This window comes from Rattus rattus, chromosome 14 (assembly GCF_011064425.1).
Source record: "Rattus rattus isolate New Zealand chromosome 14, Rrattus_CSIRO_v1, whole genome shotgun sequence".
Taxonomy (NCBI): Eukaryota; Metazoa; Chordata; class Mammalia; order Rodentia; family Muridae; genus Rattus; species Rattus rattus.
In genome coordinates, this window is record NC_046167.1 from 5,904,400 (window position 1) to 5,927,111 (window position 22,712).

Here is a 22,712-nt window from a genome sequence, read left to right on the forward strand (position 1 = left end):
TGGTATCAGAACTCAGGCACTTGGATTTTCTTACCTATGCTTTTTCTGCATCTCTCTAAACTTCTGTTTCAGGCCATCCTATGTATAGAACAGGAGAGTTTCTACTGCAAGTGACAATCAGAGGTGACTCTATATTTGCACTTAAAATCAAAGTAGTCCCACATGCAAATGGTCCACCCCTTGGTAAGGCCATGCTGGTCCGCCCCTTGGTAAAGCCATGCTGGTCCGCCCCTTGGTAAGGCCATGCTGGTGTACTGTGTTGTAAAGACGAGAGCAGTAAATCAAAACTATGGAAATTTGCACTGTCGAAAAGCTTGCTTCAGCTTTATTTTCCATTAAAAACACTGTTTAAAATTCCTGCTTCCATACATTTCTACTTATTCCAGATTGGAGAAGGGTTAACAAGAATGAATGGCTTTGTTGACATTTTCACTTGTAATGTTTTTGCCTGAAAGAAATGCATTTATCGGGTGCAGTGTTTTGTGGTAACACTTTGTGATGAGACCAATCAGGTTTTGGGGCATAACACTGGCAGATTTCCTCTCAAATAACAGAGAAACTTTTCAAACTTGTTACAGACCAACTACTAAAAGTCTCATATTTAAGAGAGTAAAGAAAGATCGGTTGTGATTTTAATGAAAGTCGAATCTAGTAATTCTTGGGTCACCAAATCATGTGTCTTAGACCCTTGCTGTCTTTACTCTTAAGGGGTTGCGTCTATAGACCATAAATCACAAAGCAAAACAAAACACCAATGAAATGTTTACTGTGTGAATTTAAATCATTATTTCTCATGGAAATTCAGCTATTTATTTTCCTTAACCTTTTAATTCCTGCCCCTTTGAAATTTTCCTTTTGTCTATAAATGTTTCAGATAGTTCTGGATGGTCTCAGACCTAATTGCTGTGTATGATCTGTGGTTTTCCTCCTGTTGTAGAGGACAGAGGCTGAGAATACCTGCATCCAAATACATTTGGGTGGGGTGAGCGGATGCTTTGAACTACTTCCCTTCCTCCCCTGCTTGAATGTTGCCAGATGTAGGCTCACTGGATTTTTTTTTATTATTATTATTATTGGAATCATAGATATGGTCAAAGCAAAAACTGGGGGGATATTATTCTTGAATTCATGTTTGTATATATTTCCAAAGACTAGTCCATATTCTCAGTTAAAAGTCCCAGAAATCTGAACAACTGGCTTCTGAGCCTGAGTTCTTTCCTCTTTGGAAGGTGATGCAGAATTTAGGGACAGTGAGTTGTCTTTATAAAGAAAAAAACAAAAGAGTCTGTAAAAGGTAGGGCACTTCCCTCACAGGGGAAGTCTGTAATTCCCACTCTTTAATTAGTGAAAGTTCAAGTCCAGAGACCACTGCATTTAGACTAGGACTTTCCATGTTGGCTACAGATTGTCACCAAATTATAAACTGAGAATCTATGGGAGACCTGTAAGATGAAATAAACACAAATTAAGACAAATATCCCATAGAATTTTGGACAAAATATGAGGCTCCAGCTTGGACACTTGGTCTCCAGTCCTCAGAGTAGCAATAGGTCCAGCTTCCAGGGGCTGCTGCTGAGCAGGATGGGAGCCGAGGCGAGCCTGAGTGATGCCATCAAGAGGAGAGATGTTGAGCAGTCAACATAAATTCTATCCCACGGTGCTCCTGTGAGACATCAGCCACAGCAAACCTTGAGTTGGGGGTTTCTGTCAGTAAAGAGTACCACATAGCAAGTCTTAGTGTGCAAATATAAGGTACTCTTTCAATTCCTAGTAGCCCTCAGCTGGTTTCCCATCCTGCTGTGGGAATTAGTCCCAGAACAGTTTATTTTATTTGGGTTGTTTTATGATTAAAGACAATTTCTAGGTCTTTCTCAGCTGCTATAAATGTCACATTTGCTCAAAAGTTAAGCCTTACTGAGAGAAAAACAAAAGTTACCTCCATTGACAGGTTGAATTTTTGCATTTAAATGTTTTCAGGGAATAGGTTTTGTTCCTTTAAATCCTACAGGGCTCTAGGGCCACTGATTCTTGTGTCTAAATTAGCTCAACAGACACGGGGAAAGTGTAAGAAATCCCTTTCCCTGACTTTTTGGTGAAGCAAACTTATTCCTGGTAATTTCCTGATAAGCCTGTGAAGTGAAGATTTAATTATTTTTTAAAGAGATGTGTGTACTTTCTTCCCCAGTCAGGTTATCTGCCTTTATAGAAAATACAGCTTTCCCCCTACCCCTTAACTATTTACTTTTTAGAATGGGTGTTCCTTTTTCTAATGCCTTACTTGATTACAGTGGAGTAATCTCAATTAATAGTTGTTTATTTGAAAACCAACAACAAGGAGCCCCCACTAAACAGTACTAAACAGTAATAGCACAAACTGGATGGGCTGGTTTTTTTTTTTTTTTTTTTTTCATCTTATTTGTGTCTGGGTGACTTTCAGTGGTCTAGAAATTCCTCAAAGTTCTTAGCTAACAAGAATTAGGCAGGAGATTTCTACTGATATGAGAATGGGAGTTTTGTTTACACACAGGAAAGATGTAGGTGAAAGTAATTAATTCTTGAAAGCGTTGTTTTTCTTTCAAAGAAAACAAAAATACTCCACGGTGAAATTTTTCTAAAAAAAAAAAAAAAAAAAAAAAAAAACAATAAAAAATCAGCACCTATAAAAGAAAAGAAATGTGACTTTTGCTTCACCTTGAAAACATCGTCCTGCTGAAAAGATATGTGGAGGGAGGGATTTCCCAGGGTCAAAATAGAAAGGAAAAAGAGAGGAAAAAAAAAAAAAAAAATCAAGGCTGCCTATCAGCTAAACTCAGTAAATTGGCAAGGAAAAAACAGGGCATCCACTTCCAGGATTCCTCCCTGTCACCCAGTTATGTATCCCCAGGATTCTCCTTTTCCCTGTGAGGGACGACTACCTTCCCTCTGGCTTGGGTTATGCTTTGCTCCCTGGGCCAAAGGGCATTCTGCAAACTAGCCTGGGGGTTGGGTACGTAAGGCATATCCAGGAGGTGGGGGAGGGCCGCATTTTACCTGTTTGGCAGGCCCTCTTTTGCTTTAAAAAACGGAGGAGAGGAGGGGGTGGGGGGAAGGCAGCTATCAGTCTTTGCCCATGCCCTAGGCCCCTGCTACTCTAGCTCCTTTTCAAACTGTGGAGGCCTCACAAGCTCCTACTTTAAAAGGCCTGAGATGTTTTGCATGAAGCCCTCACAATAGGGGTTGAGGGAATTGACAGTTTCAAAAACAAGGCCTTCAGTCCTTTCCAGCTGCCGGGCCCACTCTCCCGCACCAACTCCTGGTTCCTCTCTGCTGGTGGCGTCCTCGGCTGCGAACAGCCTCCCTTCCAGCCCTCAAGCCCGCGCTCAGGCCGGCCCCACCCCGCCCCCAGGCTGTGTTTGTAAACAGGGGTCAGTGGCCAGGGGCTGCTGGCGCGGGCTTCAGGCCTATCGGCCTGGGAGGGAAGACCAGGGACTATGGAGCCGGCCAAAGGCTGCAGGCAAAGGGCTGAGGGGGTTTCCAGGGTTGCTTTCCGCAGCCACTGAGCTCTGGGCACTGCACTGACCCAGAGCATCCCTGGGTTCTTCGACCAGGGCCACCATCACTACCAAAAAGATGTTTAAGTGCCGCCATTTTGCATGGTGGCAAACAAATTTCTTTGTGACTTTTTTCTTTTCCCGCCCAGATCTTGCTCTCCTCTGATCGTGTGACGATTTCGCTCCTCCAGGCAGAAGAGCCTGCACCCCAGCTCGTCCAGCGCAGCCTCCAGTCCAAGCGGCCACAAGGCCGAGAGCAGAGGCGCGTCGGCCACCTAGGGCCTTCTCCCCATCAGAGACTGGATTGCTTCCCCTCAGTTTGCATTTCTTTTGTGTGTCCAGAAGTCATCGCCCATCCCTGCACTTGCGGTCCTGTATTTCTCACCTTCTTGCCCAGGTCTCATTCCTCCTCCCCAGGCAAAAGGGACCCAGCTCTTTGCATTGCTTAGCGGATTTCCGAGGCCTCCAAACGTGAGCTTGTGAGAGGCAAGTGGCAAAGGGACTGGGCCAGCATGGCTGCGATCTCCTGGGAAGAGGCTCAGGAGCAGAGGCCTACCGTGTGGGGAGGGAGCGCCCTAGCCAGGCCCGGCTCAACTCCTAGAGTGGGAGTAACCTGGGGCAAGGCCTGCTTGCTTTGGCTCCGTGGTTCCCAACCCTTGGAACTTCTTTCAGTGCATCTGCAAGAGGAATGGTGACCTGGAAACGGGAAACGTGAGACAGTGACCTGGAAAACCACCCTCGGCTGGGAGGTTGGAGTGCAGCAATGCAAACAAAGCTGCTACCGGGGAAGAGGGGAAACAGAGGTGCACCGCGCATAGGTCACAGGAAAGTGCAACAAGCTTGTTTTCCCGGGTGTTTAAAATGCAGCCCCAGTTGTAAAGTGTGTGAAATTACGCACTGGTCTCTTAAAGAGTGCCTAATTTATAGTAAATAGCGAGGTCTTTGTAAATGGCTTTATTATGTTGTTTCTTGTTAATTGTTGAGAAAATCCCCATTGTTGAGTGTGAAAGGCTTTATGAGCTAACCTGGTCCTCGGCGCAATCAGAGGGCAGTAAATGGCCGCTCGACCTCCAAGGCCTCACTCGAGGGCCAAGAGTACTGCGGGGACTTCTAGAGGCGCTTCCTCGGCCAGGAAAGAAAGTGACAAGACTGTCCAGCTTTTAATTAATGAGAGAGCCTGTTTTGAACTCGCAAGCACCCAAGAGCAGCTGGCTGAGTGCGTCAGGGGCAACCTGGCTAGCCAGGGCTACCTAGGGCCCAGGGAAGCCTGGGGCCCGGCCTGGGCTCCCTTCCCGGGTCACAGCCCGCAGGGGGTCGTGCCTGGACCGTAGGCTAGAAGCCCGGGGCGCTGATTGGAGCCTCGCTGCGAGGCCTTGGATCGGGGCTTTGTCTCCAGTTCTTCTCCAGCCGCATGGAGAGCGAGCCCAGGACCGTTCCGCCTCGGTGGCAGAACCTCTCCAAAATGCCTGCCTGGCTGGGGAACTGGAGGGTCTTCAGGCTGAGCAGGCTCCAGGGACGGCTCCAGGCCCCTGCTTGGGCCTCCTTGTCTTTTGTTTAAAGAGCTCTCTCCTTCCCTCCCTCTTTTTCTCTTATGCGCGGTGACACACACAGTCTCTTCATTAGAAACCTGCAAGGGATTCAGAAAATGAGAGAAATGAGGAAGGAGTTTGGTTCTGTTTGTTTCACATGGAAAATAATTCCTTTAATCTAAGATGAAATGTTCCTATCTCCTCTTCCGGTCACTTCCCAGTCCCTGTCCAGCCAGTTAGGATCAAGGATCTGAATGGGCAAAACCAGGCAGGCGCTGGGTTCATCGCTAAAACCCTGAGGACAGAATCCCACGGGTCCTGCTGGCCCTGAAAGGGCTGAGGGGCAGTCAGACAGCGCCTCCAGGGCTCGGTCCCGCGGCCTTTCTAGGGCCTTAGGACCTGGTGGGTCCAAGGGAAAAGCAGCTGCTGCCTGTCTTGCAACCTTTAGCTCTGACACTACAGCAAGAAGAAAGAGAATTTCTTCTTGAGCCTACACTGGGTGGTAGAAAACCTGGCTTGGGTGGACTGTAAGCGAGGGTCTGGACATTTAGCTGATGCAAATCACAGGGAAATGTTAATTCCAGTGAGGGTAAAAACCTGTATTCAGCTCTCTTCCTGTCCCTTCTGAGATGGCCCTCTGCTTGTGCACTCTCGCTCTCACCAAATTAGCTATTACGTGAAATCCCCCTGGGTTTAGAGCACTTGTTTCGCGGATTGGCATACAACCCATATTAACTATGCACTTTCTGCTATTCCTCTTGTGATTGTCCCTGCTTCTTCCTTCTTTGTGGAGAGTATGATGCATTTTATTTTAGTCCAATCGATGCGCACAAATACTGGGATAACACAACCCACACATCTGCGGTAGAGGCTGTTTTCAAAATTGAGTTTAGGGATCAATACTAAGTCGGAATGCTCCAAATTGCATGAATTCACCAAATTCAAGCCTTGGGCTCCCAAGCCCTTTTCCTGAGTAATTAACACACTCACGGGTTATAGCTGTGCTCCTACACTTCCTGCCTCTCTCAAAACAGGATGTTTTCCTCCTGTGTGTTTGGCCCTATCAAAAGATTGTTCCCGTTTGCTTTGAAAAACATGACCCCCAAATTTGTGGTACCAAACCCTGCCAAACCCTGTCACCACCTTTCATGCTGATCACCTCACCTTATTTTTCTAAGACCTAACAGTAGCACTCAGAAGTGGGTTAGCGGGCGCTCCACAATTTACTATTTCCCTCGTGAGGGAGCAGCCAACACTTGGCTCCCAGGATTTCTAGATCTCTGATGTTAGAGTTACAATAGATGCCAAGCCATACTTTGATTGTTTGTTTGTTTGTTCGTTTTTTTTGTGGCCTGGGCCACAGCTACATAGATTGGTGTCTGACTGGGGGCGGGGGGGGGTGGACAGCAAGGGACAGTAAGTTTATGTGGTCAGAAGACATGGGTGGTTTCTGAACAAGAATTAGAAGAGCTTGCTGCCCATAAGGACCATGCACGCATGCATGCGTGTGTGGGTGTGGGTGTATGCACAAACGTGTAGTCTGAAAGACGTACCCAAGAGAAACAACCAAAGAATCTAGGTTCTTCTGCATTAGAATATCACAGTTCGAAGCCCCTGTCTGAGTCATCCTTCAGAAGGCTCTTGTTCTGTCCCAGGGGGGACTGGGGGGTGGAGAAAAGCTTTGAGGTTCTGCAGAAGGATCCACTCTTTTAATCGGTGCTATCAATATGTCTGTGTTTGACCCTTTGGGATAAAGACTTAGCAGTCAGTAGATTTAGACCCTAAAATACTACCAGTTCAGCAGGGAGCTCACAGATCTGTAAAAGCCCATCCAGGCCGGAAGCTGGGAAGGAAGAGAGGGGGAAAAAAAAACCATTCGTGTGGATGCTATCCTCTTGTCCAAGATGACAAACCAACGCCGTCGTCGTCGTCGTCGTCAGAACTCTCTCAGAGAGTTACTGAGGAAGCATGGGGAGGCACTGGAAGGCTGGAAGAGAAGTCCCACCTAGTGCTTGCCTCCTTTGGGTTAGCTCCAGAGAAAAGCCAGATGCCTGTGGTAAATGATGGTCAGTGGTGAGGCACAGCATGGAAGAGGGGTTGTGCCAAACGTGGCAGCCACCTTACCCCTCTCCTATGAAAGTTAGACGTCGTACAAATGCATGGGAGTTCTTAAGGCTAGGGTTTGCTCAGGGGCTGAAAGGGGAAACTCTTCGGTCTCTGAAACACCCTGGAGGGGCCTGGACTCCTGGATCTGCCTGGAAGAAAAGCAAGATTCACACTTACTGTCCTCAAGTCCCCCCCCACCCCCCAACCCCGCAGATGAATACCCTGATTGTCAGGAGGGCAAATGTCAAAGGGCAGTTTTCTTCCTCTGCACTGGGTCCAAGTATGCAGTCCTAGAAAGTCTGAGTGTTCAGACTTCTCATTACCACACCTGTTTGAACTGAAAACTGCATGTTATGGTAGAAACCACCGTGGGCAGGCTAGCTTACCCTTTCCCTGTCTGTCTTCCCTTTTTTCTCTTCCCACCCTCTGAGCTACTCCATCCTTTCCCCTACCCTTCCCACTCAGGTGGAAAGACAGGAAGAGCTAGACTTACACCAGAGTTGAGAGGCCCCTTGGAAGAGGTGACCAGTGGTGCGCTTTCTTGCTGAAGGGAAGGGCCAGAGCATCCCAAGCTCTCAGCCCTCAAATCCTGACATACTTCGCTTCGAGTATCAAAAATAGCATCCATACCCAACCCAGAGTGCTCCGTCCGGTAAACGCGTGGCTGGGGGTCTGACAGAGTGCATTGCCAGATGCAAAGGCACAGAGGTGCTTTTAATTTTGTTCCAAGTGTTACATATCATGTGGCAAATTGGCCTTCAGAAAGCCAATCTTTTTTTTCTGTTAATAATAAAAGTCTTCTTAAACAAGCTTAAAGTATGTGATTGAGAATTAAGGGTGTACATCTTTACGGCTCAAGTATTTCTTATCTGATTTTAAGAAGAGGACTAGTAGACTTTTTTTTTTTAATAAGGAAGATTTGTGTGTGTGTGTGTGTGTGCGTGCGTGTGTGTTTTAAAGTAGAAGAGGTTGGTTAACATTAGAATTGTTCAGTGGTTCTGCTATTCACCTGCTTTTAAGAAAATAATAAAAAATATTTAAATCCTTTAAAAATCCTTTTACGTGTTTGATGGATCATGAATTTTAAAAAGTAAACTAGGAAATTAGTCACCTACTCTTACCATCTTCTTGATAAAAATTATCTATGAAATGTCCACTTTCTCTAAACTATCACCATTTCATATTATCTTAAACATTTCAACCTGTGTTTGCAGTTGTAATATGAGATTATAGGGAAATACAAGGGAAACAGAACTCATTTTGTGGAACCTACGTGGGGAGGAAATATTACTTACTTTGCAGGTGGTTTTCTAAAATCTTGTCATTTGCACTAATCTCTTGGTCCGACCTGGGTGAGATCTGAGACAACACAAAGATTTCCAGATTGGAAGCATCCTGACTGTGAACTCCCCACACCTCCCTGATCTGAACTTTAATGTATGCTCCAAGACTTGTCTTAAATGTGATCTTCAAGGGGGAGAAAAGTGCAAGAAGATTCTATTTGTTCAGGGAAAGAAAGTCAGGAAGGTTTTTATAAATACCGTTAGAACCACTGAGTCCGGTTAGCTGTCATGTGAATGGAACCATTAAGACTGGCTGAGCCATTGACATGGCTTCTTCATTTAGGATCCTGGCCAAAGGAATAGCGTGTCGACGTGTAAAAGTCTAGCCAAAGATAAGCCATTACAATGGAAATCGCAATGCACAAAGTCTCACTGAAGCCAATGAAATTGAGTGTAATATCCCTACAGCATTCTCACCTGCTTGCTCCGGGATTTAGGGTGCCGTTCCGCGCCGAAATGAGATTATGCATATAAAATGCCAATATAGAACACACTGCCCAATAAAATGTTAGAAGAGCAGCTTACAGCCCATAGACGTGGGCTGTACTTAAATTTGAACTTCATTTACAAAATAAGTCACAGCCCCATCAGAACACTAAATCTACAGCATGCCCTAGATCTGGCTTTTCATGCTTCTTTCTGCATGACTCCCCCCACCCCCTCTCCTATCCAAACACAATTCTTTTAAGGGCATTCTTCAAATCATCTAGCAATTCCCAAAGGGACCCAGGAGTCTCTTAAAGTGCCTTTCTAAATTAAAAGGCCCCAAACAATTTAAGTGCATTTTTGACCAAATACATATATATATATATTTGTATGTGAATGGAATTATGTATATTACATATCATGTATACACGAACATATTAGAAAGCATTTGGATCTGAGAACCTACCGTTTCATTAAAAAAAAAAAAAAAAAAAAGACCAAAGGCACCAAAGAGAAAAACGCCCCCACAGTGGATTACAAGGTTATGGGACAGGTCACTAGGAACGGGAAATAAAACTCAATGTTAGGTTTGGTCTGTAAATTATGCACCTTTCAGGAAAGGGGGTTGAAGGTCTCTTCACTCAAGGGTTTTTTTCCCATCCATTTTGCTATTAATTCTTAACTCTTGGTAGGCAGTTCTTTAATGAGGTTGTTTGTGGCTGGTTAATTTTCTCCAATCTACTAAGCTCCTCATTTTCCCTTAAGTGCGTTGCTGCCCAGAGCTTTCAGAATTGTCCATTCTAGAAGAAAACAGAATAAGCATGCTGAAGTTGCCTGGGTGGGCTGTGAATTAAAGACGTTAGGTGGACAGATAAACAGAGGGCCTCGGACAGATGGGAGTGGGAGGGTAGGAGGCAGGCTGAGGTGAGGGCAAGAGGGAGAGAATCCGGTCTTAGGAGAGCAATGACCCTAGGAGTGTAATATATTAAATATTGCAGCGATCGATTTCAATACCCCAAGTGGACACGGGAATAAAAATTCACCAACAAGCTGAAGTGATTAGGAATGCTTTGTTGCGAGGGGAAAAATGTGATTTTCTTCAAATCCTTTTTGTTCGGGTTAGAAGAGGCCCAGACAATCCAAGTGTAAGCCCTAGACTCCCAGTTTGGGATATAACCCTAAAGGTTAGTCATATCTCAATGGTACTTCTGCATAGTGGAAAGATGAGCTGTGAACCAAGGAGGATTAAAACAGCAGCCACAATTATGGGCTGGTGACTCCCTGAGCTTTCTTCCCAAATCAGAGGAGAGGACATTTTGGAGAGCGTTCTTTCTGAGTTAGTCTTTGTTTCAGCTCTGGGACAAAGCAGTGGCTTGTACAATTCTTCTTTCATTAAAATCGAGGGGGGAGGAAAAAAAAATACACAATACGGCTTGCAGAAGGTTGAACTACCACACCAAGATGTGAAAACAGCACTTTCCTTTAGGTAGGGGAAAAATATTTCCAGTGTCCCTCTAGGAACAAAAGTATGAAATCACCACACACACATAGGCACAGATACCTGCTATCACACGTGGTGATTTTATTCCTCGATTCCAAATTGAGTGGGGCTCTTGCATTTAGATCCTGGTGCCCTGAACTTGTTCTCTCTCCGAGTCCAGGAATCTGCTTAGGGATTTGGGGTACTCATTGTGGAGGCTGCTTTGGAGCAGGGGGATTGTTTTCAGTCACAGACTAATGGGCAAAGACTGGGCCTTACACACTGGGGACAGCAAGTCTGCTGCTAGGGACACATTGCTGGATGCCTGCAGGTAACAGCTACTGTAGCTGCCTCCTCCTTCGGTGTGGCCTGGCTACAAACCTGCGAGAGATACGCAGCACTGTACAAAGGATTTCTTTAATGAGGAAGAGTTCCTCAGATGGTGTGCTGGGGCTGCTCCGGCTTCCCTTTCCCTGTAAGACGCTTTCTCTTTACGTAGTTCTTTATGTGATAACTGGGCACTGGAAATGCCCCCCCCACACACACACGCACACACACGCACACTCACACACACCAGCACTCCTTGATAACCCAGACACAGACATCTATTAGAAGGTCTTAGTCAAGCTGAATTTCCGAATCGGGCAGAAGCAAACCTCTTTGACACCTCTGTCCCTACACAAAAAAAAAAAAAAAAAAAAAAAAAAAAGCTACATCTTCGGTGGTCCAGGCTTGTATTCATCCCAGTGATGACTAGCACTCACTTGCAAATATGGCTGGCCCTACACAGACCAAGCTGTACTCCTGGGCGAGCATCTCCTGCTCAAGGAACAGACCAGGCAGAAGGAACCCTAAGCTTCCTCATTTCTTTAACTCTAATTCGGGCTGAACGTGGTGGGTTGAGGCTGAGACTGGTTGTGCACCAGAGCACTTAGGTTCCTGCAGCTCGAATCTCCCAGGCTTTCTGTGAAGAGCAGAGTGGCTACAGGGAGGCTATTATACCCCATAAAGCTGTTTATCTCTCTTAAGCTACACGGCTCCTTCCTCCCTTCGGGTTGTGTTCAACCAGGTTCAGGTGTGAAATGTCACCCAGAGAGGTGACCTTGAGGAGGTCATTACTGAGACCCGTTATCTCTTCCTAAATGTGGGGGAGACGGAATTGGGGAACATTTGTGTAAGAGACAGCTTGTGCCCTGTGGTGAAACCCATCTTTTACTTTTGTCCCCCTGGTCCCTTTCTGCTTCGTCTTCTCTTCTTCCACCCTCGTCCTCTCTTTTGAATCATATAAGAAGATATGTACAAGGCCAGGGCCCGCTGACTCCAGGCCTGACTGTACCCGCTAGGCAGGTAGGAGAGTTTTGAGATTTCTGGTGACTCTGGAATGATCTGGAGAGAAGAGATCTGGGGGTGCGGGGGGAGAGACATGGTGGGGGCCTTTAGTCTCTGGTCACTGAGGTAGACCTACCCAGTCTAGTGCCGAGACTCTGGACTGGACTCTCCAAAGCCTGCTTGATATAGGGTACCTGTTGCTTGAAGTGTCTTTGGGTCCCTAACCTAGTGTGGGTCTTGGACTTAGGTCAGGTTCCCCCTGGGGCTGCTGGATTCACCTGTCATTATAATCGCGGCCGAGAGTTCTTGACAAACCTCCACAATGTGTGTCTGCACAAGGGCGCTCAAGGTTCACTGATCTGTGTGTCGAACTTTGCAGAACTGCAAATAAGCGAGAAAATTTGTCTGTTCTTGTGAAGGAGATACAAGTTGGTGCTTAACGTGGAAGCAGGAGAAAGGGGTTGGGGGTGGTTAGGGAGTCTAGCCAAAAGCCCCACTGTAATCTCCAGAACAATTTCATTTCCTCTGCAACACCCTGGCTACCCCGGCCCAGGCCTCAGAAAGGTCAAGGAGGAGATGGAACTGAAGGATGGGGTGGGGTGGGTGAGGGGCTAAACCCTCAGCCAGGTCGCAGGTGAGAGCAGAGCAGGGTGGAGCAGAGGCAACTAGGAGGAAGGCGGATGGACGGGGGAGGGGCAGAAGTCTTTGGCTTCTTCCAGAGGGGTTTTTCCTCAGGAATTCGCACCGCCTGCCTCCGGGGCCGCTTGCTGGGCTCTCCCCCGCCCCTTCTAGCAGAGCCGGTCGCAGGGAGCTCGGGTTTCCTGCAAGCCTCCAGGCCTCCGGCTTTCAGCTCCCTGAGAGAACAGGCCTTTCCCGCTTGCTGAGAAAGGGAAAAGCGCGTGCAGCGCGGCTCGGCGAGCAGCACGCGCTTCGCTGCCTGGGAAACCGGATCCTCTCGGAGATGCTCAGTCGCCCCGGGCCAGCTACGTAAAGCTCTTCCTGCGGAGCGGGCTACAGCCTGGGGTCCCGGGTCAGGCCACCAGCCTCCGAGACGTCCTTGCCTGGCGCCGCTGCTCGGAAGCCCCGGGTGGCAGGGATAAGCAGGCCGAGGGACGCTTTCCCTCCGTCCTCCGAAGGGGAGCCTGGATTTCTCTCTTAAATCTTTTACTTTAAAGTGATCGATCACGACCCACCCGAGAGTGGCTCCACCTTCTGTCCCCACCTCTGCGGCCTTCACTTGTCACCTCAGCTCTAAGTGTGCGCGGAAGACGCGCGGGTCGTGTGCGTGTGGCAAAAGGGTGCTGCAAGCGCCAGTAGCCCGAGCCTGCGAGGCTGTCGCGTTTGCAGGAATTCCGATATGAGAACCCACAGTTAAGAGGGTTGATTCCTGCTTCCTTGCCCATAACCCTGTAGGTGAAAGTCGCCATCGATCGCTTTTCCCCTGACATCTGTCCCTGCATGCCTGCCTCCCTGCAAGGAAGTGCTCGCAGGAGCCGGGCTCCATACCCGTTGCCTTCAGGGAACTGAGGATAAAGGCTCGAGTCCTCCATGAATTAAGTTGATTATTAATTTGGGCTGTTTGGAGCTGGTAACACTATAGGCGCCTTCGGCTTTGGGAATTGTCTCGGGGCGGGGACGCAAGCACGAATGACCCAGGATTGTGACTGGGAAAAGCGAGTGAGTGGAAGAGGTTTCCTGAGGGGGCAGGGGAGAGAGTTTCCTAGCCTAGCTTAGCTCTTCCCAGTTCCCAAATAAATTCTTAGATAACTAGTGTAAACACATTAGTATTATTAGATGGGTGAAACATAGGGGGTTGGATGTGGGGGCATGTCAACTGAACCCCGCCCCGTGATACTTTCTTAGATGACAAATAAGTACGCTTACAATACGAAAATGGAAATGTTACATTCGACTGGACGAATTAATTTTTGACGGATTTACGGCATGATTTTCTTTCAGGAGGTATTCCTTGCTTTTTTTCCCCCCCTATCCACAGTGCGGTCCAAAGACAGAAATATAAACAAGCTCTCTGCCTTGCGGAAGCCCCTTAACAGTATCTCCCAAAGAAAGATCAAGACACTTTGTGAATTTTCCCCAGATAATGCCTCATATTCCGAATGACTGATCAGAGAACTCCGGTATTGTTCAATAAAACGAGAGGAAGGCGAGTGACGTGGGAGCCGAACAATGGCATTTCTGAATCAGTTTGCTTGATTGACATCTGGGAGCTTCATGACCGCAGGGAACAGGACTCGTTGCTGTGAATACACCAAAACTTCAACCGAGATTAGAACTCTAGATCCTGTTTTAATCCCATTTCAGCCTAAATTATAGTGGGAAAAATATAAGATCCAAGAGAAGGGAATGACGCCAGCATACACTGGCCTAAAGTTTTAATTGTAGTAAAGGGGAAATTAAAATGTGAGGTTGAAGTCCTTTCCAACAGTTTCAGGACTAGTGCTGATAATTAAGCAGGGCGTAGAAGGGCAGGGTCTAAGAATATTTATGTGGTATAAAATTCTTCATGCTTACTTGGGGTGACACGTGTTTGGTGGAAGGTATCGGAGGGTTTTCTTAACTTTGTACACACGAGAAAAACACCATAGCCCATTGGATTGGTTAAAAGGCAGGGCCATTAGCAAATTCATGGTGAGAAATCAGTAGACACTTTACAGCTAGAGTCTAAATAGCCATTGTTATTTGGAAGACCTTATTACTTTGGAGAGGATTTTTATATTAATGCCAAAAGTTGTGCTAACACTAAATTTAGCCCAGGAAACTGCAGTAGCTGTTTCTCCATTCATGTTGGAAAGGGGGAGTGTGTTGGGAAGTCCGTTTTAATAACAGAAAAGTGTGAGCTAACGCAGGTTGTGGGTTTGATCAGAGTCTGGTGTGTGGCAATCACTCTGTATAAAGTTTTTGATTCTTCAATGGGATTCATCTTTAAATCTCAGGAACTTAAAATGCTGAAGGTCTTAGGGATCATGTGCTAGGCTGAGCGGACTGAGTGCGGGCGGGGAGACAAAGCAGTAGTAAGAAGTAGGCATATTCTTGTACTTTCGTAAATTACAGCACAGGGAAATGTAATCAGACATGAAAATAGGGCAAATTTATTACAAATAATGGGCCAGGAAGGGTTGCTCCATGATATAGTTCCACGTTCATTTTGAGGGGTGGGCTTTAATAAGAATCCTCCGTTGCATGGGAACTGGGAATCCTAAGAATTTTTGCATCAAGAAGGGACTAAAATTAATTATTAGAAGCTCAGTAATCACCAAATAAACTCGGAGCTTTGAGGTTAAAAAACAGACGACTATCTTCATGTTCAATTATACAGTATCAATTACTAATACAACCGATGTTTCAGCGTCTTGGCGCTACCAGATACCGTCTTCTATGGAGATACCTTGGTATTAATTAATGACTTCTTTATTCTCATTATTCACAAGGAAAAATAGGGGTCGTGTCACATTAAAATTAAGATTATCTTAGTTTATCTGGGCTCTTAAACAAAGATCATTCAAACTAATTATATTTCGAATTAACAGAGGTAAGGCAATTTATCGCTTAACTTTTTTTTTTGTTCAAAGACAGGAAAATAAAGATCAGAAATAAGCAGAGTTTCATTTTAAAACAGAAAGAAGCAAACATGTCCTGACTTTTGCAGTATTTCCCTTGCTAAAGGGGGAATGAAGGAACTGTAAAAGACGTGACTTTGCAAAGTCAAGTCCTTTTTAAAAGACTTGGATCGAAATTCTTGCTATGCAACAAGGATTCAAGTTTGATTAATTTTCTGCAAGCGACGTGACAGCGGTGTTTTAAAAGATTAATTAAAATTGAAGTGATACGGAGTAGGAATCCAACCTGCAGAGGCGTCCCTGGCGCCTTGGGGGAGCGGGGGGGGGGAGGCTTTGCAAACCAGTCCCAAGCCCGAACTACCGGCTTTCCCGAGCCTGGGACGCAATTCCCCGTCTCCTGGAGAGGAACGCGGAATTTGGCAGGGCGCCCGTCTGGCCGCCTGGCATACCGAGCTGGCCGCCAGCTCTCGGGGGTGGGGATGGGGTGTGTCCCCCGGAACCCGCTGCGGAGAGAAGTGCTAGCGCGCCTTTAGACCAGCCAGTAAGGACCTGGGTCAAGCCAAGAGGCGGGAGGGGGCTCCCGTAAGCCTGGAGCTGACAGCCACAGGCCGAGCTGCTACTCCAGCGGCTGCACCTACTTGGTGACACCCTGCTGGTGCGGTACCCTCCCCCAACCCGGCCGAGCGCAAATGAGCTGGAGTGCAAAGAGTGAGGATGGCAGTCTGCGGAGATTCGTGCACAGGGCCGAGGCTGGGGAGAGCTCGGCCACGCTACGGCTGCTGGGCCCAGGTCCTGGGCCTGGATGAGTGGTGCTGCCTGGTCACCTCGGACTCGGGACCTGTAGTAGCCCTTCACTGTGCAGTTGCCCTCCCCTCCCCCTCAGTTTCCCGCTCTAGCTCCCCTCCCCCACCCTACATCCTGCTCCCCTCGCTTTACTCCGCGACGCCTTCAGCCGAGTAAGAAATTAAGCCGAACACAATTGTAACTGTACTCAGGGAGACACAATCGCCCAAGCCCTTGGGGTCACGCGCGGCAGAGGGGCGACGCGGGTGGCGCCGCCGAGGGTGGGGTGGGGAGAGCGTTCGTTTGCAATCAGACTCCTGGGCGCGACATACAATGTCCCATTCTCCCCTCTGGGGCTCTGGGGTCCTCAGGAAGAGGGGCTGCGACGGGACTTGCGGCCGCGACCGTGCGCCCGAGGTCCGAGGATGCCCTTCGTGACCTGCGGCGGGCGCTGTGGGTTCAGGCCCAAACGAGTCCCAGGGGCTTCTCCGCGCCTGGAAGTAGACGTGGTCTCTCCAGCCCCTGGCGTCAGTCTTTACCCTTCCTCTTCCTGGAGACCCGGGAGGCGGCGACGTGGAAAGAGAGGCGGGAAAGCCCACACGGAGCTGCCCAAGTCAAGGGGCGGTGGGGCTAAGGGGACTCTAAGGGCGAGAACTGCGGGTCGGAAGCCCGGCGACAATCCCTTCCCCTCCACGTGCAGCGAGGGCACCTCCTCCCCGGGGAACCCACCCAGCCGCTCCCAACCTGGAGAACAAAGGGTCTGGGAAGCACGGTCGGGGTCGGAGAGCGGAGGTGGAGGGACGCAGGAAGGCGGTGGGGGCAGGGGAGGGCGTCTGCTTGCACTTCCTCTCTGGGCCGAAAGACGGAAGGCTGCACGCAGCTAGCGCCTTGTGGAGGCTGTTTCTCTATCCAGAAGGGCTCGGGATCCTTACCTAGCGGCCGCACTCGCGCCCTTCCTCCCCCTAGGGTCCCCACCCCCTCCGGGGACGAAGGCCTGGAGGCTGAGGAGCTCGCTGTGCCCCGGCGCGGGAGGAACCGCGAGGCAGCAGCGCCCCCTGCAGGTGCCAGGCGTCTCCGCAGTTGGGCGCTCCGGGACTCTTTAAGGTGGAACCCGCCGGATGCTCCATCACGCTCGTGGCTGTGGGTGGACGTGGGTCCTCCCTCACCCTCACGCTCAAGGGTCCCCCCCTCAGAACCCCGGAATCTGTCCCTCACTGACGCTATTTTCTGGACCTTTGGCCCCACCATCTGTAGGACCTCTTCTGTGGATGCTCCACTGTGGATCGACGTTGATGATTCTCTGCAGTGTTAGAGGATGCCTAAATCCCGCTTCAAGGCGGAAAGGCCAGAAGGCATTTCTAGAACTGGGAAGCAAACTTTTACTTTTGCTTATTAAACGTAAGCTTGGGATAAGATTGGCCAATCTCGGAATCTTCTCACTCCCAGCAAACTCGTGAACAGGTGCACGTACTAGAGGACTGAACCACGCGCCCAGCCTGTGTGGGGTACACGTCTTGCAGCTTCAGCGACCTCTGCTCGGAGTTAGCCTATACTTTTTTTTTTTTCCTTTCTTGAACCGACTGATAATCATGAGAGAACTCTTGGAAGTGTCCTCCACGAACTTCAGATTCTTGGAGGAAAACCTATGAATGAACAAGCAGGGTTCCGCGTGGCTCCCTGGAGCGTGGGCTGCAGACGGTCCCTGGACTCCGGCCCACCCATGACCCAGGAGCGGCGGAGGAGGAGCCGGGACGCAAGCGCACAGGGGCTGGAAGGCGGGCTGCTGGCTCTGAGTGTGCGGATCATCCACACCGTGGGAACTCCCCTCCCCCTGGGCACTGGGCCTGGGATACGCCCCGCGGGTGGGAGGCCGAAGGTCCCTGGGGTGGGTGTTGGCGCCGGAGAAGCGGAGTCCACGCGCTAGGCAGCTGCGGGCAAAGCTCGCCTGGGCAGGTGCCTCCGGGTCAGACCCGCCCTGGGGGTTGCAAACCGCAAGCGAAAGTCGAGAAGGGCAGGAGCTTGCCCACTAATCCGTTTTACACTGTGAAAACCGCAGGCCTGTCGCCTAAGAGGCCACTTTTTAATTTGGAAGCACATGGAGAGGGGAAAAAAAAAAAACAAATTAACATGCGAGCACACTTCCTTTCCTTTTTTCCTTGTCGTGCCCCTCCTCCCCCCCACTTTTCAACGGAAAAGGCCGTCCAGGTAGAAAGGGAGATTGATCTGCGCTTTGGATTGCAGGGGAGACTTGGGCGCGTAGGGAGCCCGGCGGGGATACACATGCTGTATCCCTGCCTGCCAGGTTCTTCTCCGGCTTCTCACCCGCGTGCCTGCTCTTAGTCACCAGAGGCCACGTGCTTCAGGCAAGCCCCATCCGGTGTTTTTTCGCAGGGACTGGAGGGCAGTGGGCAGCATGTGGGTGTCGGCATTCCTTGAGAGAGCGCCTGCTCGGTCGGTGGATCTACCCCAAGGGTAGGCGAGCGGGTTGCCTCGACCGAGCATATACACACAAGCGAACCAGAAGAAACACAAATACCTCTTAAAGCTTCCCGTGGGGAAACCCACCCATCCCTCTAGGTGTATCTCGCAGCAAAACTCAGTTTACTGTGTGCGGACCTGAGGTGCTCCAGCTCCTGGAAGAACAGCCAGAGAAAGGAAGAGAGCAGGAAGGGGTCGGATGGGGAACGCTGAGGGTCAAGTGGGCAAGCCTCAGGATAGTGGTTTCCCTTATTCCCACGTTCCTCCCTCAAGGGTCCCATTTAGGAATGCTCTCCCACCACCCAAATATGTGCTACTGGAGATAGAAAGGGCAGGCAGACAAAAGAAAGCTTGTAGAATGAACTTTATTTAAAAAGTAAAATTAAGATAAATTACTCGGTGAAATTGTGTGTGGTGGGAGTGGAGGTGGGGGGGGAGGGTAGGCTGGAGGTGGGGGGGAGGGTAGGATGGAGGTGGTTTTTCCCTTTTTGTTCCTTAAAACCTAGAACATTTTTAAAAATCCAGAATGTTAGAGGGGTAAAAAGTCTTGTAAATTGTTTGTACAATTGAGAGATACTGCCCATTAATTCATTTTGAAAGTGGTTGCTGGGTCGAATGAAGTCTTTCTCACTCTCTGTGAGAAGCTCAACTAATTTTGATGTAAAGCGAAATTGGGGTCAAAACTTCATTAACAGAAAATGTGTCTAGAACTTTATAGTACTTGGGTCTATTTCTGGGACAAGAAATTAAAAGAAAAATTGAATAAGATAACTCGGTGTTTGCTTTCTTACGTGTGAGCGGGCAGACCAGTCAAGTGCTTGGCTTACCTGATTTGTCAGTCTAGGCCGGTGGTTCGATTTTCACTGAAGTTGGGGCCCTACCTTGTTTCTGCCTGTGTGCACTTTATCTGTGAACAAATAAAATGACCTTCTTTCCTCTGAATTTATTTCTTTGTAACTAAAAGGGAAACAACGTTACCGAACTGTTCAAAGCCATGTTTGTGTACCAAAATATCAAAAGACGTTAGAAGGTATGTCACAGTCCTTCCAAATACTCAGAAGGATGAGTTGCCATTTGTAGGCGTATTTTGGTAAAGTTACATCATAGTAATTGAAAATGACTGAGCAGTTTGTATATTCCATAAGGAGAGGCTTATTCACTTTGCTATACCGCCAACAACTTAAAACTATCTGGTTTAAATTACTTAAGTAATGCCTACAGGAAAAAAAAAAAACGGCTTGGAAAATTAGAAACTATGCAGTTTTTGTGTCTTGGGCCTTTTATGAAGTTGTAATTAAATTTAAATTTTGCTTGTGGGGGTGGTGGTAGTGATGGACACAATTGAAAAATCCATTCAGTGGTCTTTAGAACAATGTGATTATTTATAAAATTATATTTCCCAGTAATATTGTAGTGAAACTGGATGAATATAGATACAATTAAAGTGTTTTCTCTCCAAAGATTTTTTTTTTCCTTTCTCACAAATATGAGACATATAAGAACTCCAGCTCGTGTCCTTTTAATTCGTTCCATGATAGGAAAAACCGACGCTGATTTTCTCAGGGCATCCTAGTTTATCAGAAGGGACGATGCCAAGTCATGTGATAAGCATCACTTCCCCCTATCTCGTCTTTGTCTACACGAGATTCTATCAGAGGAAATATGCAAGAATATTATATTTGCTTCAGACGATTGAAAATACAATACACTATAAAGTACCGAAAATGTAATTCCAGCTTGACAATATCTTAGAAGTGGCCCATGTATCTCTTTCTGAAATGACTTTAATAATGACTGACTTTAATAATGTCAGGGAGGAAGGATTTCAATGGCAGGCATGCCGAGATGAATGAACCGGAGGAACAATGGAGCTATTGACAAAACATGCTAACTTTTAGAATTCTATCTAAATTATTACTTTTCTTTCCGGTGCAGAGGGAGACATGCAAGTGTATCAATGTTCATCAAACTCGGGGTAATAAAAACGTGAGTGACAGTCAATGGCCTGTGACTGTAGTACGCTCGTTAGCATAGGTGAGCCAAGGTGCCGGGGCCTTTGCTCTTGTTTAAGAAAGATCAGTGGTGCACAGTTGAGGTGGGGAGTTTGTGGGAAATGGAGGGGCCGCGAGGGAGACGAAAAAAAAAAAAAAGGCAAAAAAAAAAAAAAAAAAAAAAAAAAAGAATAGAGCAGATTCCATAATTAAAAAAGATTTGTTTTTCTGTTTTAGGTCTCCCTCCCGACTATTGTTCCTGCTAGCTATTTAGATGAAATAAATGGAATATCACTTAATAGGCAGAGGCGTTGATACAATTTCCTCTCCAAAGATCTGATTCCGAGCATCCGAAGGCAACGAATTCAAGTTAGTATTGAACTTGAATTTGTTCTGCCAGAGTGAAAATTGGTTCCATTAGGCATCAGTCACAGAACTCTTGGAGGCCTGACGGGCGCTGTGGCTATGATCTCTCCAACTCGCTACAACAATACCGTCTCAAGTAAGGCCGGGAAACCATCCGGGGAGGTTGGATTGTTTTTTGTTTTTTGTTTTTTTTAAATTAAAGTTTCTTCATTTGATACTTTTCATAAATCTGGACCGAGTTTAATTAAGGTCATCCGTGTGGGTAAAGCCTTAAGGAGGGACCACTTAGAGGGCACACGATATTTGGAATAACTTAGAATATGGAATATTCCGTTGGGTACTATCTTTCACGGGGACCCTTTCCTTAGCATTTTTTTTCTCACTTACCTATATTTCTACTTCCTTCTCATTACAGATGTATAGTTCTCTGGGGAAACCCCAGGAAGAAGTAGTGTATCAGACAGATAGACCATCCAAAAGCTTAAAAGTTAGTGTCTGACTAGATAAACAATAGCTGCAGGAAAGAAAGAAAGAAGAAAGAAACAAGCACACCGGTTTCATCTTACGTGAAATATGCCCAGTGTATTGAGAGGAATGAAGCACAAACATTGCTATCTAAAAGCTCGTGATTTAGGGGCTGAAGATGTAGCTCAATTGGTAAGGTGCTTGTCTGGCAAACCGGGACTCTGGGGTCTGTCCCAGCGCTATACAAAAGCATAGTGGTGTACGTCTGTAATACCCAGCTTCCCATCCAGAGGTGGAGGCAAAGGTGATGGGGAATTTGAGGCCAGCCTAGGATACATAAAGGGAGAAAGTGTTCATATTTTACCGGTAGGCTTATGAACTGAGCATATTTTTCACGAATAAAATACATTGATTAGGAACCTTGGTATATCCCCATCATGAAAATATTTGATAGCTTTCATGAAATAAATATTATGAGTTTCAAAATTACCCATGAGAAATGATATTCAACTCAATAGAAAAGTGACACCGCTTAAGTTCTCTTTCATTTTTCATTCAAATTTACTTCCCGTTCGTTCGAGCAGAACATTTGTAGACTTGCTTTCCCCACATCGGTTTCTCCTTTTACGTGTTTTCTTTATTTCCTTCTGAACAAATACTACTAAGTTAATAGTACCAAGCATGAACTATAAAATCTCACAGGTAGGGGGGCTGGAGAGATGGCTCGGGAGTCATGAGTACTGTTTGCTTTTGTGAAAGGTCCAGGTTCAATTTCCAGCACCCACATGGCAGCTCACGGCCATTTATAACTTCAGTTCCAGGGGATCTCATGCCCTCTTTTTTACTGCCTTGAGCAGCAAGCATGCAAATGCTATACATACAACACATACACACACTCACACATACATACATACAACACATACACACACACACACATACATACATACATACACACATACATACATACAACACATACACACACTCACACACACATACATACACACATACACACACACATACATACATACACACACATACACACACATACATACATACAACCCATACACACACATACATACACACACATACATACACACACACTTATAAGCATGCATGCACACATACATTCGTTCATACATACATACATTTACACATACATACACATACATACATGCATGCATACATACATTCCAGCCTAAAACTAAATAAAACAGTCAGTCTTCTTTTAAGGAAATCTCATAGGTAATATTTGATAGTAGATAGAATTCAAATTTACAATCTTAATGTGTGTGTGTGTGTGTGTGTGTG

General features: G+C 47.1%; 1 protein-coding gene and 1 long non-coding RNA gene across 2 annotated transcripts; both read right to left on the reverse strand.

Annotated features, from left to right (window-relative positions):
• Positions 1–4,468: 4,468 nt before the first annotated feature.
• Positions 4,469–12,120, reverse strand: LOC116883652. The gene is made up of 2 exons (XR_004385776.1): positions 12,022–12,120; positions 4,469–5,157 (listed from the first exon to the last, which is right to left on the reverse strand). It is a non-coding gene; the product is annotated as an uncharacterized LOC116883652 (long non-coding RNA).
• A 4,132-nt stretch (positions 12,121–16,252) lies between these two features.
• On the reverse strand, positions 16,253–17,352 carry LOC116883923. The gene is made up of 2 exons (XM_032885179.1): positions 16,849–17,352; positions 16,253–16,598 (listed from the first exon to the last, which is right to left on the reverse strand). Exons 1-2 carry the CDS (start codon positions 17,350–17,352, stop codon positions 16,254–16,256), a joined length of 849 nt encoding a protein of 282 aa, XP_032741070.1. The 3' UTR covers position 16,253.
• Positions 17,353–22,712: the final 5,360 nt, after the last annotated feature.